The sequence below is a fragment of the Marmota monax genome, unplaced genomic scaffold (genome assembly GCF_021218885.2).
Source record: "Marmota monax isolate L192 unplaced genomic scaffold, Marmota_monax_Labrador192_F-V1.1 WCK01_AAM20220418_F8-fsc00023, whole genome shotgun sequence".
In the NCBI taxonomy this organism is placed as follows: Eukaryota; Metazoa; Chordata; class Mammalia; order Rodentia; family Sciuridae; genus Marmota; species Marmota monax.
The window spans coordinates 7,929,221-7,952,845 of NW_026692907.1; the positions used below are offsets into that span (position 1 = coordinate 7,929,221).

The following is a 23,625-nucleotide window of genomic DNA, read 5'->3' on the forward strand; positions in this document are numbered from 1 at the left end:
TGTCTCCTGAAATTTACTTCACTTGGAGCCTGTCACATTCATCACCTAAGAGCTTCAGAGCCTGTGATTTTGCATATAATATCTCCCATTTTATTTTGTGAAAGTCAACTTGCTATGACTTTTTAGTTCAATTTGATTTTTGATTACTTCAAATACCTGTTTTGTAGTTTGCAGTGTAAAGCTGATTATCATGACTTCAATTTCTGGAGGTTTGGACAGACCGAAGTATATTAGGTATTTGTTGAATGTGATGTTGGTCCTAACATTCATTATATATGTATGAAACCACCCCCATTCTTGGTGCATTTAATTGAAGTTTGCTTATTTCTTTTTTCTTCTTCTTTTGAAATACAACTAATAATTTATGTTAATTGGCAAAAATAATAAAATTCAGTTACTATGAAGGAAAATATGAAAACAATGATTTTATTATCCTAAAATTACCTATTTTGGGTTATTTTAATAATATAAACTAATATTCTGGTTTCAATTCTTTTTGTCTTTTTATACATAATCATTTTATATTTTTTTAAATTGCAAAAATATGTTCATACAATGTGTACTATTTTATAGCTTTTTCCCCACCCCAAAACATAATAAACCTCTTTATTTATAATTTTTGTAGGCTATGTAACTTTCTACCCCATAAAACATAACATGCTTTATTTCAAGTGTCCCCAAGTCTTAAATAGTTAAGTTGTCTTCATTATTTTAAAGAATGCTGCAGCTCAAATCTCTATAGCTACATTTTTGCACACAGTCTAAATTATTTCCATAAACTATAATTTATGGAGGTATATAATTGTTTAGTCAAAAAGTTTACCCAAATTTTAGGATTTTTATACATAGTAACAGTTTGTCCTCCTGCCAATAGTAGATGAAAATTCAAGGTTCATATTTCTTGTGTACAAGGAGACTCTTGCTGTAAATTTTAATTCCATTTAGATTTCATCCCCAGGCCTCTTATAATCCTATTCATTTCACATATGGTCCTGATATCAACTTTTTCTAGTAGCCTTTTGCCCTTTACTGCTTAAGCATGTGTTTCTGGAGACATGAGATGCTGGTTTCTAATTAAATAGATTCAAATTTCTGATTGAATTTTCTGAGTACATATCCTGTCCCATATGTCAATTTCCCATACAAAGTCAACAAAAAAACTTTGGAACAGTAATTAATAGTTTAAATAAGAATTAAATTAAGAATGTGATGTTGGTCCTGACATTCATTACACTTATTGCCATAGCTGGTTAACAGTACAGTCTCATCTTAAGGACTCCATCCCCCTTCTAAAAAAAAAAAAAAAAATCAGGTTTTGATTTATTATAAATCTCTTGGTTCCAATTCCATTTTCAGAATAGCACCATAGATATAAACATCAAAACATTATCTCAAAATTAGAATTCTACTTTTAGGAGATTATTTGAATATAAGATATATAACATTTGATCTTCCTGTTCCTTATAGGATTAGCCAAGAGCAGGGTCTAGTACTTTCCATCTATTGTTATTCATAGAATTACAGAAGCAGCCTAGTAGGTGTTAACAGTGTCCATTGTGCAGATGATGACACTTGAGCACAGAGAAAAAAATTGTGTCAACTTGATTAACACAAAGTCCATCGACCCATGTCATAGTAAATATATGTCCATTGTTTGGAAATGGCATAGAGGCCATTGGGTGATGCCCAATGTAGAAACAAAAATAAGAAGAGTATCCTCTTTGGTTTGACGTTTTCTCATTCAGTTGCCTAGAAAAGATTTTGCATCAGTCTTACCAGTATTGTTTCACTTTATTTGCTTTTAATCATAATCTGCCTGCTTATATTTTAAAATGGTAGAAATTAAAAAAAACTATTGAAGAACTTTACTTAAAAGATACTTTTTATACTATTGCTATAAAATTAGAATAACTTATAAATAGCAAGTCCATGCTTTATGAGATTAATATTCATAATTAGTATCATATTATATTAATATTCATCGTTAATATTCAGTAAATTAGATGACAGAATCCAAAATCAGGAAAGACAAGGCCTGTAGTTAAATCAAGAACATTCTATAATTGGGAAAATAGCTCCAAAGAATGACTGCGCACACCCTCACATACATATATACGCATACATCCCACACACTACCACCACTAGGAAAAAATTTGATTCAGAGTCATGGAGAGTACAGAGTCTCATTCAAGTTTATGAAAGAATACTGGTGGCAGCATTGAGGCAATGACTAAGAAGTATGCAGAGAGGAAAAAGTTTATTACAATTGCTTGCTGGAGGTATGTGATACTCTGCAATGAAACATAAGTAGTACCATTGATTCAGGACAATGAATGGTATGTCTTTCATCAGATGTATTTCAAAGAGATATGGACATTTAAAATTTTGGTTTCATGTTAAAAGTTGTTAAAGGAACTTTCCTACACCATTATCATGATTTTACGAGTGAGGAAATGGCAAGAGAGGCTAAGTGACTTTGGCTAGAAAATAATGGAGCCAGAACCCAAGTTCTAGCATACAATTCCGAAAACTATAGGTTTTTCACACAGCCACAAGTAGAAATGGACTTTCTGAGACTAAATGTCATTACATTTAAAAAATAGTTTTGAAAATAGAAAATGAGAATTTATATATATTAAAATGTTCACTGTATTCATCAAGATCCCCACAAGTAAACAGAGGGAATGTTTAATAGAATTTACAAGAGACACTGTTGTAGGTGGAGCACTAGAGAAATCACATGGGAGCATTATGTTAAGCGAAATGAGCCAGACTCAGAAAGTAAAGGGTCATATATTTTCTCTCATATGTGGAAGCTAGAGAGGAAAAAAAAAGGATCTTATGAACATAGAATGGAGATCAGTATAGTAGGAGATGGGGATAAAGGGGAGGAAGGAGGGAAGAGAAAGGGGGATTACAGAAATTTTGTGGGAGAATGCAGTACTCTAGGGTTGGTACCAGCTAAGCTTGAAGAGGTGAAGGGAAAGTTGCTGGACTTCTAAACAAAGAACTGTGTGGAGCCTGCCCTGACCTCTAGGTTGAGACACTCAGGACCATCTGTGGACACAATCCCAGGCTATGAATGATTTGTTCAAACTTGTGATAAGATGAGGAATTTGCATCAGAACATAACTCAGTTATGTCTCCCAATGTACTGTGTAGTTCGGCTGATATTTTATTCACCACAAGATGTTCTCAATGAAGGAATCAGTGTGTTGGTTTACATTCTGAGGCAGGTTTCTATGTCATTACAGATGACTCCTTTGTGGGGCACTGAACCGAGTTCTGGCTCTGCAGATAATGAAAAGCACGCTAGAGGTCCCCCCAAAGAACTCCCTTGTGCCTGCTCTCCCTTCCTGCCTTACCATCTGCTAAAGAAAAGAAAACTAATATTTTTATGTACCTACTCTAAGCTGGGCACCATGCTAGGGTACTTTAGATGATGTTTGATTCTTGCATGGTAAGTTATTCACCTTTACAGACAGGAATTGAACCCAGAAAGTATAAGTAATGTGCTCATGACAGCTAACAAGTGTCAGAACTAAAAATCAAATCCAGACCTGCCTCCAAAATCCTTGCTATTCACAATAGCTAGGCTGCCCTGGAACCATGTTTAAATTATCTGACAGTAACACCCAGGAAACAAAGTGGGATTGTGGGGCTGGGGAGTTGCTTTTGTTTGGAGGCCCATGGCTGTATTAGACAACTAAGTCACAGTTCCTGAAATAGACACACCCCAACTCCCCCCAAATCAGATAGCACCATTTATGGGCACCACATTCCTCTGCTTTACAAGGCCTTTCCCAGCCCAGCCAGTTGGGTCAGAGGTAAAGTCAGTTTTTTCTAAGTAGCTCATGTCTTTTTCCATCTCTTTATAAGCCTGGGAGGTCGGGAAGAAGATGGGGAGAAAGAATTCATGAGAGGGATGCATTTCCTTAGAAACGTTATTAATTGGCTGGGCAAAACAAGAGAGGCAAATAAAATAGCTGCTCCTCACTAAGTAAAGGCATCTTCCTCCCTTATCTCATTAAAAATTAAAAGCACTCTTGGTTTAAGTAGGGCAAATTAGTAATTAAGTGCTATATAATCAACTTGTATAAACATAATATTGAAGGGGAGGCCAGATTAATCACTCCACTGGCTTGTTTGGCCCCCATTAATGTACCTTTTTCTCAGGCCCTTCCTGTGATGCCAGGATGTATTTTCTGCTGCTGGAGGTCGAGTGGGCCGCGATAGATGGGCTGACAAATGATAGTGGACTAGATCTGGAAAAGGTATACTTGTGTGTGGGCCTCCATTCAAAACAGGAAATTTTTCTCTTTCCTTCTTTAGGGTTCTTGTAGGAGCCTACATGTGACACAGGCTGTCCTACCTGGTACCAGGACAAAGAATTAAGAGTCTCAGTGTCCCAGGCCATCCCTGTCTCATGGGCAGAGTGGATCCAGACAGATCAGTTCTGAAAAAGTCTTTACTGAAGTATAAAGGCACAGACCATTTGCTTGGGCCCACATCTTGATTTCCTCTACGTCTCACCTATAAAAGATCAGATTGTAGCTATATTGTCTCACAACATGTTGTTAAGTAGACATGTTAGTACAAATATAGCAAAATGGTTTACTTAATGTTGCCTATTCTTTGTTTAAATTACAATTATTATACAATGGGATAATGGAGCATCAAAGAAGGAGTGTCTTTTGCTGTTAGAGCTTAGGAAGCCCCCCCTCCCCCATTCTCCTACCCCAAGGTAGCAACTTTTGAGCTAGGCCTTGGAACTGGGGACTCTATGGCCCCAGGCCTGTGCACTTCATGTTTACAGTGGAATTCCTCCTCTCAAGGCAGAGAGAGGAAGGTAAGACTGAATGTTTACAAATCTCCACTTCCCTTGACATAGGAGATATTAGTAATAACTGTTATGCAGTATTGTGGCAATTGCCTGGCAAGTGTGGGAAGCAGAGCGGTAAGAGGAAGTAAGCTGAGTCCATTGTAGGCAGTGTAAGAGAAAATCACATGGACAGAAGAGAAAAGAAGCCGTCCAAGTCACCCTGCTGTCCCCCAGGGGATGGTATCTCCTTGTTTTGCTAGCTAGATGAACAAAACTGGCTAGAAAAGTTCTATATGAACTAACCTCACTGAGTTGCTGCAAATCTTCAAGGAATGAAAGCACATTGGACACAATGCCTGTTATACAGTAAAAACTGATTTCCTATGTTAATTGAATACTCACAATAACCCATGGAGGGAGGTGGTAACATTGTCTCATCATATAAAGCAGAAAATGAGGTACCAAGATGTTAATCAGCTTGCCCAAGGTCATGTAGGCTCTTCATAGCAGGATGTGGGTTTAATCTCAGGTAGTCTGGCTCCAGACCCATTTTCCACATATCCTACCCCCAACCCAGAGCTTTGGAAGGTGTATGTTGCGTGCTAAAATAGGGTAGATGTCTTTCTTCCTCCTGCTTGAGAGATAGTAGGCCAAGCCTACAGTCATGGTGACCCCTCACAGGTGGGCAACTAGGCAGGCCAGAACGACTCACCATAAGTCATTAGCCCTTGGACATGATGTGCATGCTGCCACTCATACTGATCTTGGCAGTTTTGCATAAAGAACAAATAAGTTGTTTACAATTCATACACTCCTTCTATCCAGGACTTGAGCAGCTTACAATAAGTGACTAAGCATGCTATGGAACAAAACTCAAACGACAAACTATGTAGAAGAGGAAAATACACTAACTACATATACTAAAAGAGTCTTCAAACTCAAATGCCTTTAGGTGCATGGAATGATACCAGTACAGGGTAAGATGGCTTAGTTGTGTACCAGTTTGGAGAAAAATACTAGAAAGGTACTATTATTGGCACTGAAAGAACTTCCTAAGGACTTTGAAACAGACTGTTTTATCCCAAATGGTGGGTGCCAAAACAAACCAAACATCTATGGGACTGATTTGGTCTGGGGGTCTCTAACCTACTTTGATGATGCTTTAGGCAGCCATGGCAAAACTGGGAACTGAGTCCTGTTGTGTGGTGTTCACAGAGTCACAGAAGTATACCTCTTCTTTTAAGAGATGACATTTTTCCTGGTACCAAGTTCTAGAATTGTCAATTATTTCGACATTAACCTAGAAATCCTTCCTTGGAACTTCTATAGAAAAAGGGGAAGAGTTTGTTACATAGGAACTTGTTGAAAATCCAGAGCATGACATTAAAATTTGGTTTCAGGTCAAAAAGAACCTGGGCTTATAAATTTCTGGAGTTGTAACTTAGCCCCAGGGTAGAGCTGAGAATACCAGGTTTGGGACATGGAGAGCATGTCTCTTCACCTCTCTTGCCTGAATATTCCTTCCTGCAGCCAGCTTTACAAACAAAGCTGTGTCACTGACCTGACCCAGGAGTGTTTTAGAGGACCTCAGTTCTAAAGCCTTTTACCAGCCTGGCATCAGAGACGTGTTAAAATGAAGCACCCATCAATTGAGAAGGGCAACAGATGTTGAAGCATATCAAATATCAGTAAACAGCAAACCCACAGAGAGAGGCCACTGAACTTGGCAATCTCCTCACAAAAATACCCCATGGCCTCCAAGAGAACGCTGTGGACTTTTATAAACTGCATTAAGGCACGCATTCTTTTTTCATTTGGACAATTGCTACACCATGAAATATTTTCACTTAGAGCTAATCTGTTACATTCTGGTATTTTTTTTAATCTCTCCTTTTCTAAAGGGTAAATGTAATGCTCACAGGGTATTCTAGACTTTCAACTATGGGAATACAGGTCTTTAAAATATCTTCCCAGGTGGGCTTGGGTTGTGGTTCAGCAGTAGAATGTTTGCCTAGCATGTGCAAGGCCCTGGGTTCGATCCTCAGCACCACATAAAAATAAATAAATAAATGTATTATGTCCAACTACAACTAAAAAGTAAATATTAAAAAAAAATCTTCCCAGTAATTATGAGGAGTTACATGTTGCATATTCTGCTATCTAGTACCCTCCCTTTTTTACTATTAGCATTATGATTTGTATTATAAATGACAAATAGGGCTATAAATAAGAATGCAGACTCTGATATCACACAAATCTGTGTTCAAATTCAAAGTTCAGATTTATAACTGTGCATTAGATCAATCTCTTCTCCTCTCTAAGCCTGTTTACTCACTTGTAAAAATGGGACTTTCAAGAGTGTGAACCTCATGTGATTGTTGTGAAGATTAAATAATATATAAGTATTTGGCACATTTATTGCATGGAAATCTCAATGAGAGGGATGCAAAATGATGATAATGTTTATGATGATAACTACCATTAGTATTAGCTGACTATGCTGAATTAATGCTTTCCATGTTATTGAAAGATGTCTGGATTGGTCCTTGGCTTGCTTGCTCCCAGAGATCTTATTCACCCTTTCCCCCTGTTCTACTCCACTCCGCTGTGCATTGCATTTCCCAGGTTGCCTTGTACCTGACCTCTGGACTCTTGGCCAGTGAGAGATTCTGGTGGAAGAAGGAAATGCTGAAAAAGAAGTCGAGTCCCTTCTCCCCTTTGCTACAGCTACAGGTGCATGTTCTGTGTGGTTCTGCCTCTAGCCTTGCTCTTTCAGGCCCTCATTCTGGCCAGCCAGCCTGTCCTTGGTTTGAGTTCCAGCCTGACATTCCCAGAACCTGGATGTGGTCATACTATTTCTTCTCACCAGCCCTTGTTTTCTAAGAGGGGTAGCAGCTTTCTGCTATTGCTACCTTTGGGACACTTCAAATAACCTGTTTGGCCTCTAGGTTTCTTCTGTCACTTCTTCTTTCTGTTGAAGGCCTAAAGTACATTCGTTTTTTTTCTGACTGGCATAATTGCTTTTAAATATTATAAGAAAATCAATCAGTGAATTCACTTCCTATTCTCTGTCCCTATTGGAATGAGGTAGGCCAGCTGGGGAAAGAGTAGATGGTTATGGTGGAGAGTTTTACTTTGACTAAGTAAAGCTCAAAAGATAAGAAATTGTCCTCAGTATGTTTACTGATAGTGCCTTGGTACCCAACTCAGAACCAGGCACTAGGTAGGGCCAACAACCTAAGAGGCTTGCTACCTCTTTGAGAAGACAAGACTTGATTCAGCCAGGCATGGTCAAAGAATGGGCCCTCTCTTTCTTCAGAGCTCTACATTGTTCACTCTTGTAAGTGGGTCACTAGAGTAGGTATATGTTTGTTCTTATACCCCAAATGAGGAAATGGAGACTTCGAGAGGGCCCCTGGTCATACCACTACTAAATTTTTGTACTAGGAGTTTAACTTAAGTCTAAATGTCTCTCAGAGCCTACATTATTAGAGATTTTTATCCATTTCTCAAACTTGTTCCAGCTTTCTTCTGTTCCTTGCACAAAAAATCAAAGCTGTGTACACAACTCATGCTATTCTAATCTTATATAAAGTTCTTTACAGAAATAACATTCAACCATTTTCACTTAATTCTCAGAACAGGTTTATGTGGAAAGTTTATTGTATTAATTTTTTCAAATGAGAAAAAATACTCTGATAATGAAAACCACTTACCCAAATTAACACTGTTTATATTCAAGCTATAATTTTTATGTTCCCAAGCACATGCTCTTTCTCCTGGTGATATGCAAGCCTTAGAGTATGCCAAGTGGTTTAGAAACTAGAAAAAGAGGACAAAAGGAAAAGCAAAACCAAGCTCCCCACCTTCAAGTAGCGTGACAGTTGTGTTAGAGAAATAAAAACAAAACGACCTGAAACCAACTGTGTCATTGTGTCACCTCCTCTCTGGCTATGGCTTCCTATAAGAAGTGGGCTTGGAATGAGTTAGGTGGAAATGTTGATTTAGGTAGAGAAGCTCAGGAGGGAGCTTTTTAGAGAGAGGTGCTAGAGAGAGCTCAGGAACAGAGTGGTCAGGAAGAGGTCAGTAAACTCCAGGAAAAGGTCCCAGTACAAGAGTCACAGGAGATGTATTAGCTAGCTAAGGACCACAGCTGATTGGGGATGGCAGTTGTGAACTACAAACAAATCCATTAGGAATTAGAATAGTGGTCTCTTAGGAGCATCCTTTGCTTAGTATCCCCTCTTCCTTTAATTTCTGTAGTAAAAATAAAATTGTTGTAGACTGATTATCTTGTTTTTTAAAAAAGTCAACAACATAAAGTGCTTCATAGATATCATTATGTTTTCTGCTTAAGAAAAATAGCCTATAAATAATAACAAAAAAGTTATTACCTATTTCTAACAGTTTTAAAGAGCCTCAGCAATAGAAGGAAACACTTTTTCAATACTCCTAGAAATCTATGCTATTTCACTAGCACACATTTGTGTACAGGGTTCTATAAAATATCATACTTTAGAATTTCAGCATAGAGAAGGCACCTTCTGAGATGTAGGTCATCCACAGATAGAAGCAGGTAACCTACCTGTAGCTCAAAACCTACATTCCGCCCTCCTCATCCCCTTCCTGTCAGGTGACATCTTCGCCTGGAGGAGCCTGTGTGTTGGATGGAGCTGATGGTGATGAAATTCCTCCTAATCTGTCAGTTGCACCTGTCAGCATCTCTGATGAGGAGGGATTTTGACAAACCAAACTGGTCTGGATAATTGGGTTATAGCAGTTGTCCTCCTCTCAGTAAGCTAACCATTCCAGACAGCAGAGGAGAACGTTATAGACAATCCTAACCTGGAGGTTTAGGCAAGTGTTCAACCACTAAGAAAGAGTAGGCTTTTCCTGCAAATGTGAGTTTCCAGCATATTGTAATATGGTGGGTAGCTGGGACCCCTGTCTTCAAGGAGCTCCTAAAAATGAAGCAGAGGGGATCCACTGAGTATGCACCAACTGCTACTTATGCATTTTTAAAATTATTAACTCAATCCTCAAAACCATCTCATGAAGTCCTAGTATTATTGTCATTTTGCAGAAAAATGCTGAATTACAAAGAGGGTGAGTCCCTTCCCCAGGTCACAGTAGAAAGAAGTGAAGCTCAGATGTGAACCCAGATGTTCTGACCCTATGGTCTGCTCAATCTGAAGTGCTGAAACCCACCTCTGCAAAGTTTCTTTGAGGAACACATTTGTACTACCTGTAGCTATATCAGCGTTTGCTGACCCTACTCACGTGTAAGCTTCCAGGTAAGGGTCCAAGGCTAATTCATGCTTAGCCAGGAGTAGGAGCTGGATAAATGTGTGTTATGCCAAACTAAAGATGCAGTTTTACAGAGACTTTGTAATCTTCCTGGGGCAGGCTAAAAAGGGAGCTGCTTGTGGCTAGCTACATGGAAAGCTAGCAATTTAAGACAATGGTGCTAGTGGGGATGGATTTGGATGGAAAATTCTTAACAGGTAAAATCTAATTTGTCTCTAGATATGACTTTATTCACACCATCACTACTATAAATTGTTCCTTATGATTTTTGCTCACTCAAGTTTTTTCAGAGATAAGCTCCCCATCTTTAGAGTATATTCAGTCGCTGAATAACTCAGTGTGTGGCCTGGGAAAGAGTTCTACCTCTTTGGGCTTTGGTTTCCCCATCTTTAAACTGCAAAAATAATGTCATAAAGGAACCTCTGGGACGCCAGTATATACAACAGACAGAAGGTGCCCATGCCCTGAGCTCACCCAGCAGATGTCTTCTTCTCCATGTTAGCCTCAGAATATCTCTGCTGAGGGTGAGGATTGGACCAGACTGTTTCCAAGGAAATAATCCAAATATATTAAAATAATTAATAATAATAATACAATAATAAAGTTGCTTCAAAATAGCCTAGCCATTGAGAATGGTAGCTAGAGTCTCACTACAGGGCCTGAGTGCCTGAGCGACTGTGAGATGCTATGTCCCTGGTGGGACAAGAAGGTAACTTGCTCTGGTCCTGTATGGTGGGCTGGGAGCTAAGGCTGCGGGCCTCGGGCTCCTTGCTGAAAACAGACTGAGTGCCATGGCCCTGGTGAATTAGAAATTTTATCCAGCAACTCTTGGAGATTGATTTTCCGTCTGGGGATCTGACCTCTTGCTTCACTTAGCAGAGGAGATCAGACTGTTCTGGGAGGAGTCAGTGAATTGGCCTTTGGAAAGGCCCTCCCTTGCTTTCTCTTTTCTTTTCCTTTCTTTCTTTCTTTTTCTTTTCTTTTTTTGTTTTTTGTTTGTTTGTTTGTTTAACACTGTTTCAAAAGGTATTTTTTATTACCTCCAAGGGCTCAACACTACTAGTTTGAATCCTTCTTGGCCATTAGAGCTTTAAAACATCCATACCGCCGCCCACATCAGTCCTTTGTGCTGGATGAGTATTGAAGCTTTAATTTCATTTATGTCATTGGATTTATATAAAAAAAAAAAAAAAAACCTTTGAAATTGGGTATGAATGCCCCCATTTTCTTTGTTTTTGTCATGTTCACAGACCCCTTATGTCCATGCCTCAAGAGTAGAATCTTTCTTATCTCAGAATCTCCGGAGCCTAACAGCTTGACAGAGAAGCTGCCTGGCAGGTTTTTGTTCATTAATTGAGCAGATACCTCTAGGTACAATGGTAAGCAAAATAACCATGGCCCCAGACTTTATCACATCTGCAGGTGAATGAGAGAGAAAGTTAAAGCGATGAATAAAATATATGCTCTATCTTGAGTTAAGAGCTACAAAGGGGGAAAAAATGGTTGAATGGGAAAACAAATTAGAATGACAGATGAATAAAAGTAAATGACCTCAACTCCTAACTCTAGATGTCTCATCTCCTCTCTGTAAATGGTAATCATTGCCATTGCTTTAATTATCACAATTGCTACCATTTCTTGTGTACCCACTACATTCTAAACTGTATGCTAGCATCTTCACATTGATTATATCAAATTTCCACAATGACTCTGCCTGTTAGGCATCCTTATCCCTTATTCAAGATGAAAAATAAGATACAGAGAATATAATTAAATTGTTCGTGATCAGAGAGCTTATAACTATCATAGATGAAATTTGAATCAAAGTTGGTCTGACATTCTGTTCTCAGCAAGGGGAAAAGAAAAACCCCATAAACTCTCAATATTATCACAGGGGTTCAGCAGGCAGCCCAAAATGAGAAATAATACATCATATTACCTGGTAAAAAGTCTATTCTACTAGGTGAGAGGACAAAAAGAAAGAAGAAAAAACCTTGCTGGAAAGTGGATGGGAAAAGGAAGAAGATAATATTCTTTAATTGGCCATCTTATCAGCCTAACAATAATAAATGATCATCATGGCAACAGGATGTCTAATTAATGACAGATGTTGAATCACTTTAAAAGCCACACCAACCAAATGCCAAGCTGATACCATAAGCTTTTCTGCCGTGCCACAGCTGGGCTGATCATGCTATGATCATGTTGGAGGAACCCATCTTTTGAGGGTGGAAGAAACTCAAACTCTGGGTTTGGCATCAAATTTGAGTCTGAGTCCCAAACCTGCCATTCCTGAGCTCTGTTGCACTGAGCAAGTCATCTCATCAAAGGAGGGAGGCAGTTATTGTTATTTTTATCATTATTACTATAGTACCTTTCCAAGAGAGCTTGCCTTGGAATCACAAGGCTGTGTTCTGACTGCTTCATTTGAACAAGTCACTTAAATGCTCACATTTTTTAGTATAAATCTTTAAAATGCTCTGCCCATATTATAAAGCTTGGGTCTTACTTGATCTCTCTGCACTAACATGGAAGCAATATTAGTACCTCCCTCATAAGGTGAAAATTGGATGAGTTAATAGGTAGAGCATTGATAACATGCTGCCGAGTCAGGCTGCCTTATATATTCATGGTGCTGGTGGTGGTGAAGGAGGAGGAGAAGAAGAAAAAGAAGGGGGAAGAGTAATTGAGATAATACATGTGCATAGAACTGTTTAAACACCATGTGGTACAAATAAGGGGCATTCATAGTCATCATCAAATATTTCTGGCCAGTCCCTGGAAAAGTCAGCTCATTCACATGGTGGTCAGTTTCCTCAAAGTTTCCATTGTCTCTGTTGCCTTTTTATTAAGCCCACTCTGTATGCCTGCTCTGATCCCTGACTGTGCTGTTTTAGGTGGGAAAAGAGAACGAGGTCAAAAATTGACAGAAACCATGAAAAATCTTTGCTCAGAAACCAAGTTCTCTACAGGCTAGGATTTCCAAAGAATGTGTTCTGGCATATTAAAAGTTTTCCTGGAAAGAATTATCTTGGGAAATGCTACATTCTAATTAACTAATCATTTTTTAATAGCAAGACTTCATGTAAATATGCATTATGAATCTCCTAAGTTGGGCAACCATATAGAATATGATGTTTCCCAAATTTACTTGGCCAAAGAATTTGTTTTTTAAGGCATGTCTTACTTTCCCAAAGATCAAGGAACAAACATTGGGAAATGCTTCGTAAAACCGTGATCAAGACTATCAAGCCCATTAAAAGCAATTCGAGGAAACAAACTAGGAAACTCCTGGTAACCCTCCCGTTGACCCATGTGTCTATTTAACACATTGAAAGAGCACCAGGGCTGGATTTGACAGTGACTATATGCTGGAGAATGAAAAAAAAAAATAACAACAAGTAAGACCAGAGCGTTTTCTTTTTTTTTTTTAATATACTTATTTTTCTGTGGTGTTGAGGATTGAACCCAGTGCCTCACAATGTGAGGCAGGCACTCTACCACTGAGCTACAGCCTCAGCCCCAAAACTGAAGTATTTTCCAACCTCTTGGAATTCTCCTGGGCCTGTTGGGGAGAGAAAGAAGTTTATGGCCCATTTCAATACAGAAGGAGAATGCAGGGTGCCATGGTACAGGAGCAGGGGCTTCTTACCCAACCTGGTGGGTCAAAGAATGTTCCCCAGAGGAAGTAACTTTTGAGCAGGGACACAAAGAGTTACAGCTGTGTGCCGTATAGGAGCTTACCACTCTCTCATGCATAGCTGTATTGCATCCCCGTAGCAACCTTCCTAGTAGACTGAAGTATGGTAAAAGTTAAGTGATAACAACTACTGAATGAGCTCCAACACTGGCCAGGCATGGTTCTGGGCATTTAGCAAATCTGTTGGATTCAATCTTTACAACAATGAGTGGTATCCTTGGTTTACAGTGAGGAATTGAGGCTCAGGGGAGATCAGTGATTCTCCCAAAACTACACATTAAAGTTACTGTAAAACCGGGACTTCAACTCAGATATGCCTGATTCCAAAGCAGACAGATTGATTTACAGTGTACTCTACCAGTGCCAGGCCAGGATGGTGGCTCTTCCAAGACAGTTTTCACTAGACTGAGAAATGTGGAAAAGTAAGCAGAATGTCATGGATTCTTCCTTAAGCTATTTTTTTTTCCTTCAATAATGTATGTGATAGTGAGAAATGTTCTTCCCCGGTTTTTTGGTGTGGAAAGTCCTTTGTTCTATAGCTGTTTTGTTTTTATTGCTTTGTCAGAGAATGCTTTTTGTTTGTTTGTTTGTTTTAGTTCTTACTTGGTAAAACAAAAACCAAACAACAACAACAAAATTGCTAGCCCTTGTCAGTTTCCAAAGTCATTCTGAAGTTTTACCAGTTAGAAAATCTGAAAATTTTAGAAATACTATATGCGCAGCTTAAATAACATACCCATTAACAAGAGGACTGTGAACAGCATGTTCCTTTAAGTCCTGTTGGTTCAAACTTGGGCGAGTTTCTAAATTTTTTGTGTGCCAGTGCCTAGCAGCCAGTGGAGATAAAGATAATCTGGAATCTTCCAAAATGCATGTGTGCACACACATACACACACACACGGACACATGAGGATGATTTATACTGGTATGTGAACATTCTTTTTCTAATAACTACTTACTTATTTCAATGTATGTTAGAAAAAAATAATGAGCATCAAACCTGAGTATTCATAAACATTTTGCTTCAGATAAGACAAATTTTAAAAGAAAAAAAAGGATTTTATTCATAATTTAGAAAGCTATTTCATTGCCTATAAATACTCCAAGTAATACCTGGATATGGAAACAATTGTGAAGATGGTGCATGAATTTCTGAAGTTTGTGAAATAGTAAGATAATATGTGTGAAAATGCCTCATGCATGAAAGTGCCCAGTGAATGCTCCCTTCCTTCCCAAGTCACTTGGCAAGCAGGGTGGCAGATCCCCAGAGAAAACCTCATAGCATTAGACTCCCATTCCAGTGCTCCTTCCAGGAGGCCCTCTACTAGGGTGCTTCCTGTCAGCCTAGCTCCTTCCATCCTGCCATAGAAGAATAGCAAATACAGATATTTCAGAAATTACTTGGGGCTCAAAAACATCCTGATAAGTATCAATCATAAACAACAATCATAAACAGCAATAAGAAAGTAGACAGTATTACTGTTTGGAAAAATAAGAATCAGAATCTGAAAACTGGAAAGGCCCCTGGAGGTCATTCTACCTAAACCCTCCTTTTACAGATGTGGAATCTGAGACTCAGAGAGAAGGGTTTTGTTCACGGCCAGAGAGCTCATTGCTGGTCAAACTAGAATGAGAATTCATTTAAAAAATGCATATGTAAAATTTCACATATAAAAAATACCACATATTTCCTCCAGAAAAGTAGCAGGGATGTTCCACAAAAGCACTTAACTTGGAAAAACCTAAAAATGTTGAAGGTCATCTTCCCACTCTGTCAAGAAAGAGAACATTGTAAATCACCATCGGAGGAGATGCTCCTGGTTGTATTTTTTTAAATTTGTTTTGATTGTGGTAAAATACACATAAAATTGACCAGCTGAACCATTTCTAAGAGTGCAGTTAAGTGGTATTGAGTGAGTTTCTACTATTGTGTAACCATCACCACCTTCCATCTCTTGAACTCTTTTCATTTTGCAAAACTGAAATGGTGTTCATTAAACAGCAACCTCACACTGCAGCCTCCCTAATCCCTGGCAGCCTCCATTTGACTTTCTGTCTCTGAATTTAACTGCTCTACCTACCTCATATAGGTGGAATCATATGGTCATTGTCTTTCTATGACTGGTTCATTTCACTGGGCATAATGATGTTCTCAAGGTTCATCCTCATAGTAAGTAGTCTGTCAGAATTCCTCCTCCCTGGTTGTCCTCTCCTGTGTTTCTCTCATCATAACCATCATTGTCATGAGGACGCTGACATGCTTAACATTTTAGGAACTTCTTTCTAGCAGGAGATATAGATGGCCCAGGTGTAAACGACAGCAGCAATGGGGCATAGTGTCTGAGAACTTGGGTCTCTTCTTCTGGACTTATAAAGAGATGACACAGGAGATAAACAGAATTCCATGCTGTGCCCCCACCCTCAACCCCAAATTCCTATATTGCCACTTCCCCAAGTCTTAGCCACAGCCTTGGATTCCATCGTACCTCCATAACTTACCAGATGTGTCATCTTGGCAACATGGTGAACCTTTCCAGGCCTCAGCTCTGTCATCAGTAAATGGATAGAATGATTCCAATGTTAAGAAAGCCAGACTTTATTTTCTTCTGAGTTCTGAGACCTTTTCTGTAGTTTTATGAACTTGAACATAGTTTCTTAAATTAAAGAATGATACTAGTACTACCTATTCCACTGGGTTGTTCAGAAACAATGTGATATTATGTGACATTTAGGCCATGCTGAGATGCCTTATTCCAGTCAAGGATCTTTAAGTGACCTCTTGACATTGGGAAGGAGCAAATTCTAATTGAATTGTGTAGGTTCTGCTTGTCAGGTGCATTACTATTTTTTTTATCATAAACACTGAGTAGAATTGTGTGATGGTGCTTGGCCCTTCACATCATCATCCATCTCCCCAGCTAGTTGCAACCATCCAGCCCTGCAAACCCCCACCCTTTGACCAGCACCTACATGATGCTCAGAAAATTACAGATACTTTCTCCCCCACCCTCAAAAAGGGAAAAAAGTGTTTCTTTGATGCATAGGGAGGCAGTGGTCATCTGCCTGCATTTTTTTTGTTCATGAGGACATTCGTTCCTTTTTCTTGATTCTCTTGCCCCTCCAATCCCCTCAGGGCCTCATGGCAAAGGTGCCATTCACTCCATCTCTAAACTGTGGCAAAGCAGAATGCTCAGGTATAGAAACTGATTTCAGCTCCTCTCTGAAGCGCAGCATTTCTCTTTGATGACCAGTTGAGAATCCTTTTTCCCTGCTACAAACACACCCCTCTCCTTTTATTTGATACACAGGACAGCTGTTCCCCAAAGGATGAACCCATTAACTTTCACCAGAGTTGACTTGTTTTCCATCGCATGTTTCTGCTTAAAGAGAAAGCCTTTTTAAAGGGCTGAGCACACACTGAGCGTGTGTACTTAATTTTTAATATGTGTGTGCCCACTGCCAAGAGAACAGAGGAGCCTTAAATAATAATGAAACCGAATTGTGAATGTTGTATGTTTTATGTGGCATTGATTCCTAAATATACTCTTAGCAGCCAGGTATTATTTAATACAGCCCCATTAATCAAGCTGCCAAATCTAAATGAAAACCATATTTAAATATACCTAATAAGATTATGGCTTTGAGTTGAATATCAAACTAACGTTACTAAATTTTTTTTCTCCCAGCAAACCTTCATTCACTGCCTTATGTTTTTACTCTGAAAGTATTATTTTCACTCTGAGTTCTTTTGTGTTATGAAGCCAATCTTGATTATAAAGTAATTTATACTACACACTTTCAGCATCATGCAGGTTTCAGCCGAGTCTCTAAATGTAAGTGTTTTAGAGAGGAAAGAACAACACAGACTTCTTTTTCTGGATGAAAAATGAGATGTCTCTTCTTCTTGGGGTGAGCCCTTGAATTAGAAAGGAAATTAATAATTATCTTAGAGATCCTGAATTGTTTGTAGCTTCTGTAATAAATGGTGTCTGCCTTTTGAACTGTTGTTGCTTTTAGTATTTTGTACTAAATGTTCTGGTTTTTTTTTTTTTTTTCTTTTGACAGTTAATGTTTCTGTTGGTTTTGCAATAGTGACACCTAGGGGCACTAGGGAATATTGTGTGGGCTGCTAAAACGCTCTTTTTCAAAAGCAATCCCTTTGTGGAGATGGATTGACAAAGTGTTTGTGGGTCATTGGGGCTGAAGGAGAAAGAAGGCAGGTGGAACATGGGTAAGACAGAGAGCCAGTCCTGTCCACCAGACTTCTGATTTGGAGACAAACAGGGAAGGGAGGTAAATAAAATATCTTTTACAAAGAGCTTCCTGAACCTGGGGTCATGTACTGTTCTAGCAGATTTTCAGAGCTAGTAATACAGTATTGTATTCACTTACTGTGTTTAACTCTTGCTCTTTTCTGCAGCAGTTTGCTTGCTGTTCTTGCTCTTGTAACAGGCATTTCTGCAGAGACTAGAAAGAATGATATTGCATGTCGTTCTCTAACTTGCTGGCTTCTAGTCATTTCTTGCTTTACACATCTCCAGTTGTTCTTCTCTTTATTTAATATTTTCTATCCATGTTTGTCCTTATAAAGTTGTATTTCAGACTTTTCGCCAATTCATTCTCTCCACTAATATGTTATTATCATTTCTTCTAGTTTCTGGGTCCTTACAAGTTTATTCATGTTTACATGTCTTAAAACTTAACTCCTTGCTTAAAAATAATAAATGCATTCCAAACATATTAAAATTCTCTGATTACATAAGTGCTGATAAACAATTCTTATAAAGCTTTAAATACTATATTAAATTCAAAATAGGGAACATGTGTTTAACTTTGTACATAGTAGAAATTCTAAGCTTCATTTTAAAAAGGAATAAATACAGTGCACAGCAATGCATATAATTCTCTTAGACAAGTATTACCTATATGTTGTATCTCTTTAAGATGTTAATGGACATCATTTATTGCTTTATTATATGTCAAGCACTATTCTAATCACTCTGTGTAAAATAACTCATTAAATCACCAGAGTAGCATGGCTCAGGAACTGTTTTTATCTCCTTTTTATACATGTCCACGAACTGCTGTGCATGTAGCAAGGGAAACTTCAGCAAGGCAGTACATGAGATTGTCATTGGTAGCAACAGTATAAGAGTTAGTATAATTCATTATTTTTATTTATTTATATATTTGGGTACCAGGGATTTGGACTCAGGGGCACTGGACCACTGAGCCACATCACCAGCCCTATTTTGTATTTTATTTACAGACAGGGTCTTCTAGTTGCTTAGTGCCTTGCTTTTGCTGAGGCTGGCTTTGAACTTACGATCTTTCTAACTCAGCCTCCCATCCCTTACAGGCATGCGCCACCACGCCCAGCTGATTAGTTCTTTCTTCAGCTCTTTGGGAGTCAGTTTCACTGTGCTGAGTCCCACTAGCCAGCTCTTCCATTGGAACTCAATAATGTCCCTCGCTCTGCTGTCTCTGGCTACTTCTATTGAAAGAGAAACACCTGCCCCCCAAGGGACAATGCAAGAAACAAGCAAAAACAAATAATTGATTTCAGGTAGGAAGAAGTGTTATAAAAGAGAGTAAAACAATGTAAGTAAATAATGATTGGATGGGTAGACTGGGTATGTGAGCAGTTGAGAGAGGCCCTCCTGAGAAAAGAAGGATGTTTGAGATGAGCCCAAATAGCAAAGGACAAAGGCTCTCGGGTGTGAGTGAATTGAACATGCCTGAGGAAATGTGAGAAAACCAGGGAGGCTGGAGGGTGCTGAGTAAGAGGACTTTTATGATGTGAATTTCTTTTTTTCCTCCCATCTCAACTCTGTGACACTGTGTTTCCCATCTCAGACCCTGGTTTCACTGAATTCAAAAACATGGTTTTGAAGGGCAAATCCTGAAGTATCATCCAGTAGAGAGTTGGGGAAGTATACCTGGGAAAGATTGCAACCTGTGTGTCTTCCTCTTGTGCATATTTCCATCCTATGAAGTCAAATCAAAATAAACAAAAGGCAGAGTGAGATCCCAGCACATTTATGTATTTTCAGGGACCCATAGCACAGAACAAGCCTTGGGTGTCCTTCTTTTCATAGACTGTGTGGGTGATTCTGCTTTGTGGGTCTGCCTCGACACTACACTGGAAGCTGACTGAGGACAGATCTTATCTCTTATCTCTTCAATCATTTTTCTCTGTTGCATTTATTTATTCAGTAAATGCTTCTTGAGTGCTATCTAGATGCCAGCCATCTGTGTCAGGCCCACCTCTCCACTCACATTTGTACATTGTAGAAATTCTAAGCCTCATTTAATGATGGACAACATTGATTGATGCTTATTATATGCTAAGCACTGTTCTTATCACTCTACATGAAATAACTTATTTAATCTCCACAATAGTATGGGACAGAATCCTGACCAGGGAGGACTCAGTACTTACTCTCAAAGTTTTCCTGCTATTAAAGAAGAGAGATACCATAAAATAGGTAACTATAATACTGTGTGCTCTGTCCCCAGCCTTGAGGAGTCAAAGAAAACTTTCCAAAGAAAATGACTGTTGAGCCAGGACTTTAAGTGTAAATAAACAAAGGTGAATGCAGTTGTATATGTGTGCTTATGTGCATGTAATGTGTGTGTATGTATGTTGAGGAGCCAAAGTGAGAAGAATTTTAAATCTTGGGAACAACAGACTCATGAACTCAGAAATGAACTCAATTTTGTATTATATAAAAGCAAAAATGAAAGAATTTCCCCCCCACACACATGTTGTAGGGACAGCTCATGAGTTGGAGGTATAGGGCCAAAAGGCATTTTGCTCATTCACCCTAAGATATCATTCTTTCCCATATTGTCCATCATTTCCCCTTAGATTCCTATGGGGACCCACATCCTTATTAAAAGGTTGCCAGGTAGATCATCCAGTGGTATATTGAGAGAGCAGGCTGAGCATGCATCTTATTCTAGAGATGACCCTATCTATGGAACTGGACATATCCAAAGTTCAGTGGCCAATATTTCTGTTTTTCTGAATGCTGCCTGAATAGAACTACAGGGTGAACAAGTGAATTTAAAAAGTAAGTAAGAACATCAAGGCTGTATATGAAAGAGAGAGGGGCTATAGTATATGTGTTCCAGATGCCAGAGGAAGAAAGCTGGTATGGGAAGGGAGAACCAGGGGCCTAGTCTGTTCTCTACCACTAAGTTGTGGTGTGGCACTGAGTAAGTAGCACTCCTCCAGCCTGTACAGTGGAGCTGTTCCAGGCAATATCTAAGGTTCCTAACAGCTCTGGAATCCACATCCTTCCTGAACAGCAGCCCTGGGACCACACTCCTCCAGAGGTGTGGGCATCATAGGGCTCAGAGCACCTTGAGAAGCTGTCCTAATCTACCATGTTCTTTAGACAGTTCTGCTTGTTCGCTGCCTGTGCTCCTGCAAGGCTATGGGTGGCCACACCTCTGATGTCCTCCCTCTTTCCTTTGTGTCTGTTATTCTAAAGGGATCTGAGAAGCTGGCTATTCCAATTCAACCTTTCATTGGATCTTGTACAGGGAGCCTCTGAGCTGCCCATTCCCCCTGGCCCCTCTAGCATCACAGCAATTCCACTGTGCAGGTGCCAGCCCCTCCACTGGCCACTTGTGTGACTTTGATCAGGTTTCTTAATCTCTCTGCACCTCTACTCCCTCAACTGTGAAATGTGGATAACGTGTTCCTGGCAGGGACAGTTTTCACCAAGGATTAGTGAGATGATCCACATAACACAGTTAAAAGGAGAAATGCAAGTATTAGTTATTGTTTGTCCTAATTGTTCCTTCAGCCCTTCATTGCTGCCTTCCTTCTTCACAGATTTTCTTTCCAGCTCTCACGCAAGCACTAGGCATACAGAGGTAACTAGGACACTCTCTGTCCAAAGGAGTTCTGTCTAGTGCCATTTGTTGAGTGGTTTCCATGTGTCCAGCACTTTGTCTAGATTACTTCATTGAATCCCACTCCATTGCAGACCAATGTTTATTCTTCTCATTTTGTGCTGGAGGAAACTGTAGCCCAAAGAATTCATGTGACATTCCCAGCATCACACAATTAATAAATAAAACCTTTGGAATTGGAGCTCAGATCTCCTAGACTCCAAATCAAGTGATCCTCCCACCACCTTACCAGGCTGTCACTGCATTGGGTTGAAAGGAAAAAGGAGAGTGAATGATGGAATGATCATAATGGGAAAGAATCGCTTCGTCTGGGGCTGTCCACTTCCAGCTTTCAGAAGGGGTGGGAGACTAGGTTTGTGAGCCCAGCTCCCAGCGGTCTTTGCTTCAGCCCATCTGAAAAGGATCTGTCTTTAAAAGCAAGGAGCCAGAAAAAATAATTCATACTAAAAACAAACTCTGTCATGAGTCATTTGACTTTGCTTTCCCCTGAACACATAGTTTATGTCTTGGGCGAGCTAAGGCTAAAGGAACATCTGATATGTTTTAAGCTAGCAGAGCCATTATTTAAGGCTCTTCACATCCAATATGTGCCCATTGGACCCCATGGTTTAAATCACAGCTTGTGCTTACGGGACCTGACAATTTGTTATTTTGTTGTACTTGTATTGGAGTGTGATTGTGTACATGTTTTATCAAGCTGACAAGAATCATTTTGCTCCATGATTTAGAGGTTCTCAGGCTATCAGCTAACCCATGCACTTGTCATTCTGGGTGAGAGTGTGCATAGACAGGAATGTGTATATGTGTGCATGTGCTCAAATACAGGAGCACCTATGCAAAGGAGAGAGAATAGGGGAAACAGGCATCCAGACAAGTACCTAACATTCCCACTGGCAAAGGAGGAAGCCCCAGCCTAGGTTGGTGTTTCTCCCCTGAATGAGATAACACAGAGCACAGACAAGTGGCTCTGTGGCCAATTTGCTTTTCTTTAAGCAAAAAAAAAAAATATTACAGGAATACACTTACATTGTAAAAACACGAACAACAGAGAAATACAGAATAAATGGTGAAAGGCATGAACTTCCCAGAGGCCATCACTATTCCATACTTCCTGTGTCTGCCTAACTTTTTCAATGTACTCATACACATGCACACACAGAGTCACATGGTAGAAATTGTTCAACTTTTTTTTTTCATTTACAAGGTATTTTAGAATATGTTATCCTAAAATACAGAGCTTCCCAGTGTCTATTCCATACTAACAGTAGTTCCAGAGTCGACATATATTTTAAAATATTAATTAGGTTCCTATTGGTAGACACATTAACTTGTTCCTACTGTTTAGCTGTCACAAACTGTGACACAAGCATGCTGTTGGTTTGGTTCTTCATACACAAGTATGAGGATTTCTTGGAGACATGGGGAAGTGGGATTGCTAGTGAAGGATTGGTGCATTTAAAATTTTGTTAGCTATGGCCAAAATATCCTCCAAAAAGGCTGTCCCAACTTGTATCCCTGCCAATGATGTCTCTACACCTTTGCCAACATTGGATATTGTCAATCACTGAACATTTTCACAATTTCTTGAACAATTGACTGCTCATATCCTTTGTCTTCCTGATTTACTGGTAAAATGGACATACTCTTGGTATCTATGGGCCACTTAATGGCCTGTGAATACCCTTTCTTCATTTTCTTACAGGACTCTGTCTTTTCCTCATTGATTTCAAGGAGTCCTTTGCCCGTCATAGGTACTGAAGACTTTCTTGGGAACTGTTCCTGTCCCCTTGCTCTGAGTGTTGCTTTAACTCTCTGTATAATGGGACTAATCACAACTCTGAAGTGTTGCTGGGAGGTTTACCATCGCACA

At 39.3% G+C, this 23,625-nt stretch overlaps 1 protein-coding gene across 24 annotated transcripts in view; it reads left to right on the forward strand.

Annotated features, from left to right (window-relative positions):
• Positions 1-23,625, forward strand: part of Fggy (FGGY carbohydrate kinase domain containing) — a 414,685-nt gene that overhangs the window by 326,234 nt on the left and 64,826 nt on the right. For 19 of the 24 annotated variants that reach the window (XR_009227386.1, XR_009227389.1, XR_009227391.1 and 16 more), the window contains one exon: positions 7,448-7,555. The exons of the other annotated variants lie outside the window; for them this stretch is intronic. Coding sequence is in view for 11 of the 19 variants with exons in the window: in XM_058581509.1 (XP_058437492.1) it covers positions 7,448-7,555 (108 nt within the window). In the remaining 8 variants the exon portion in view is untranslated. The remainder of the gene's footprint in view (positions 1-7,447; positions 7,556-23,625) is intronic. 24 annotated transcript variants of the gene reach the window in all.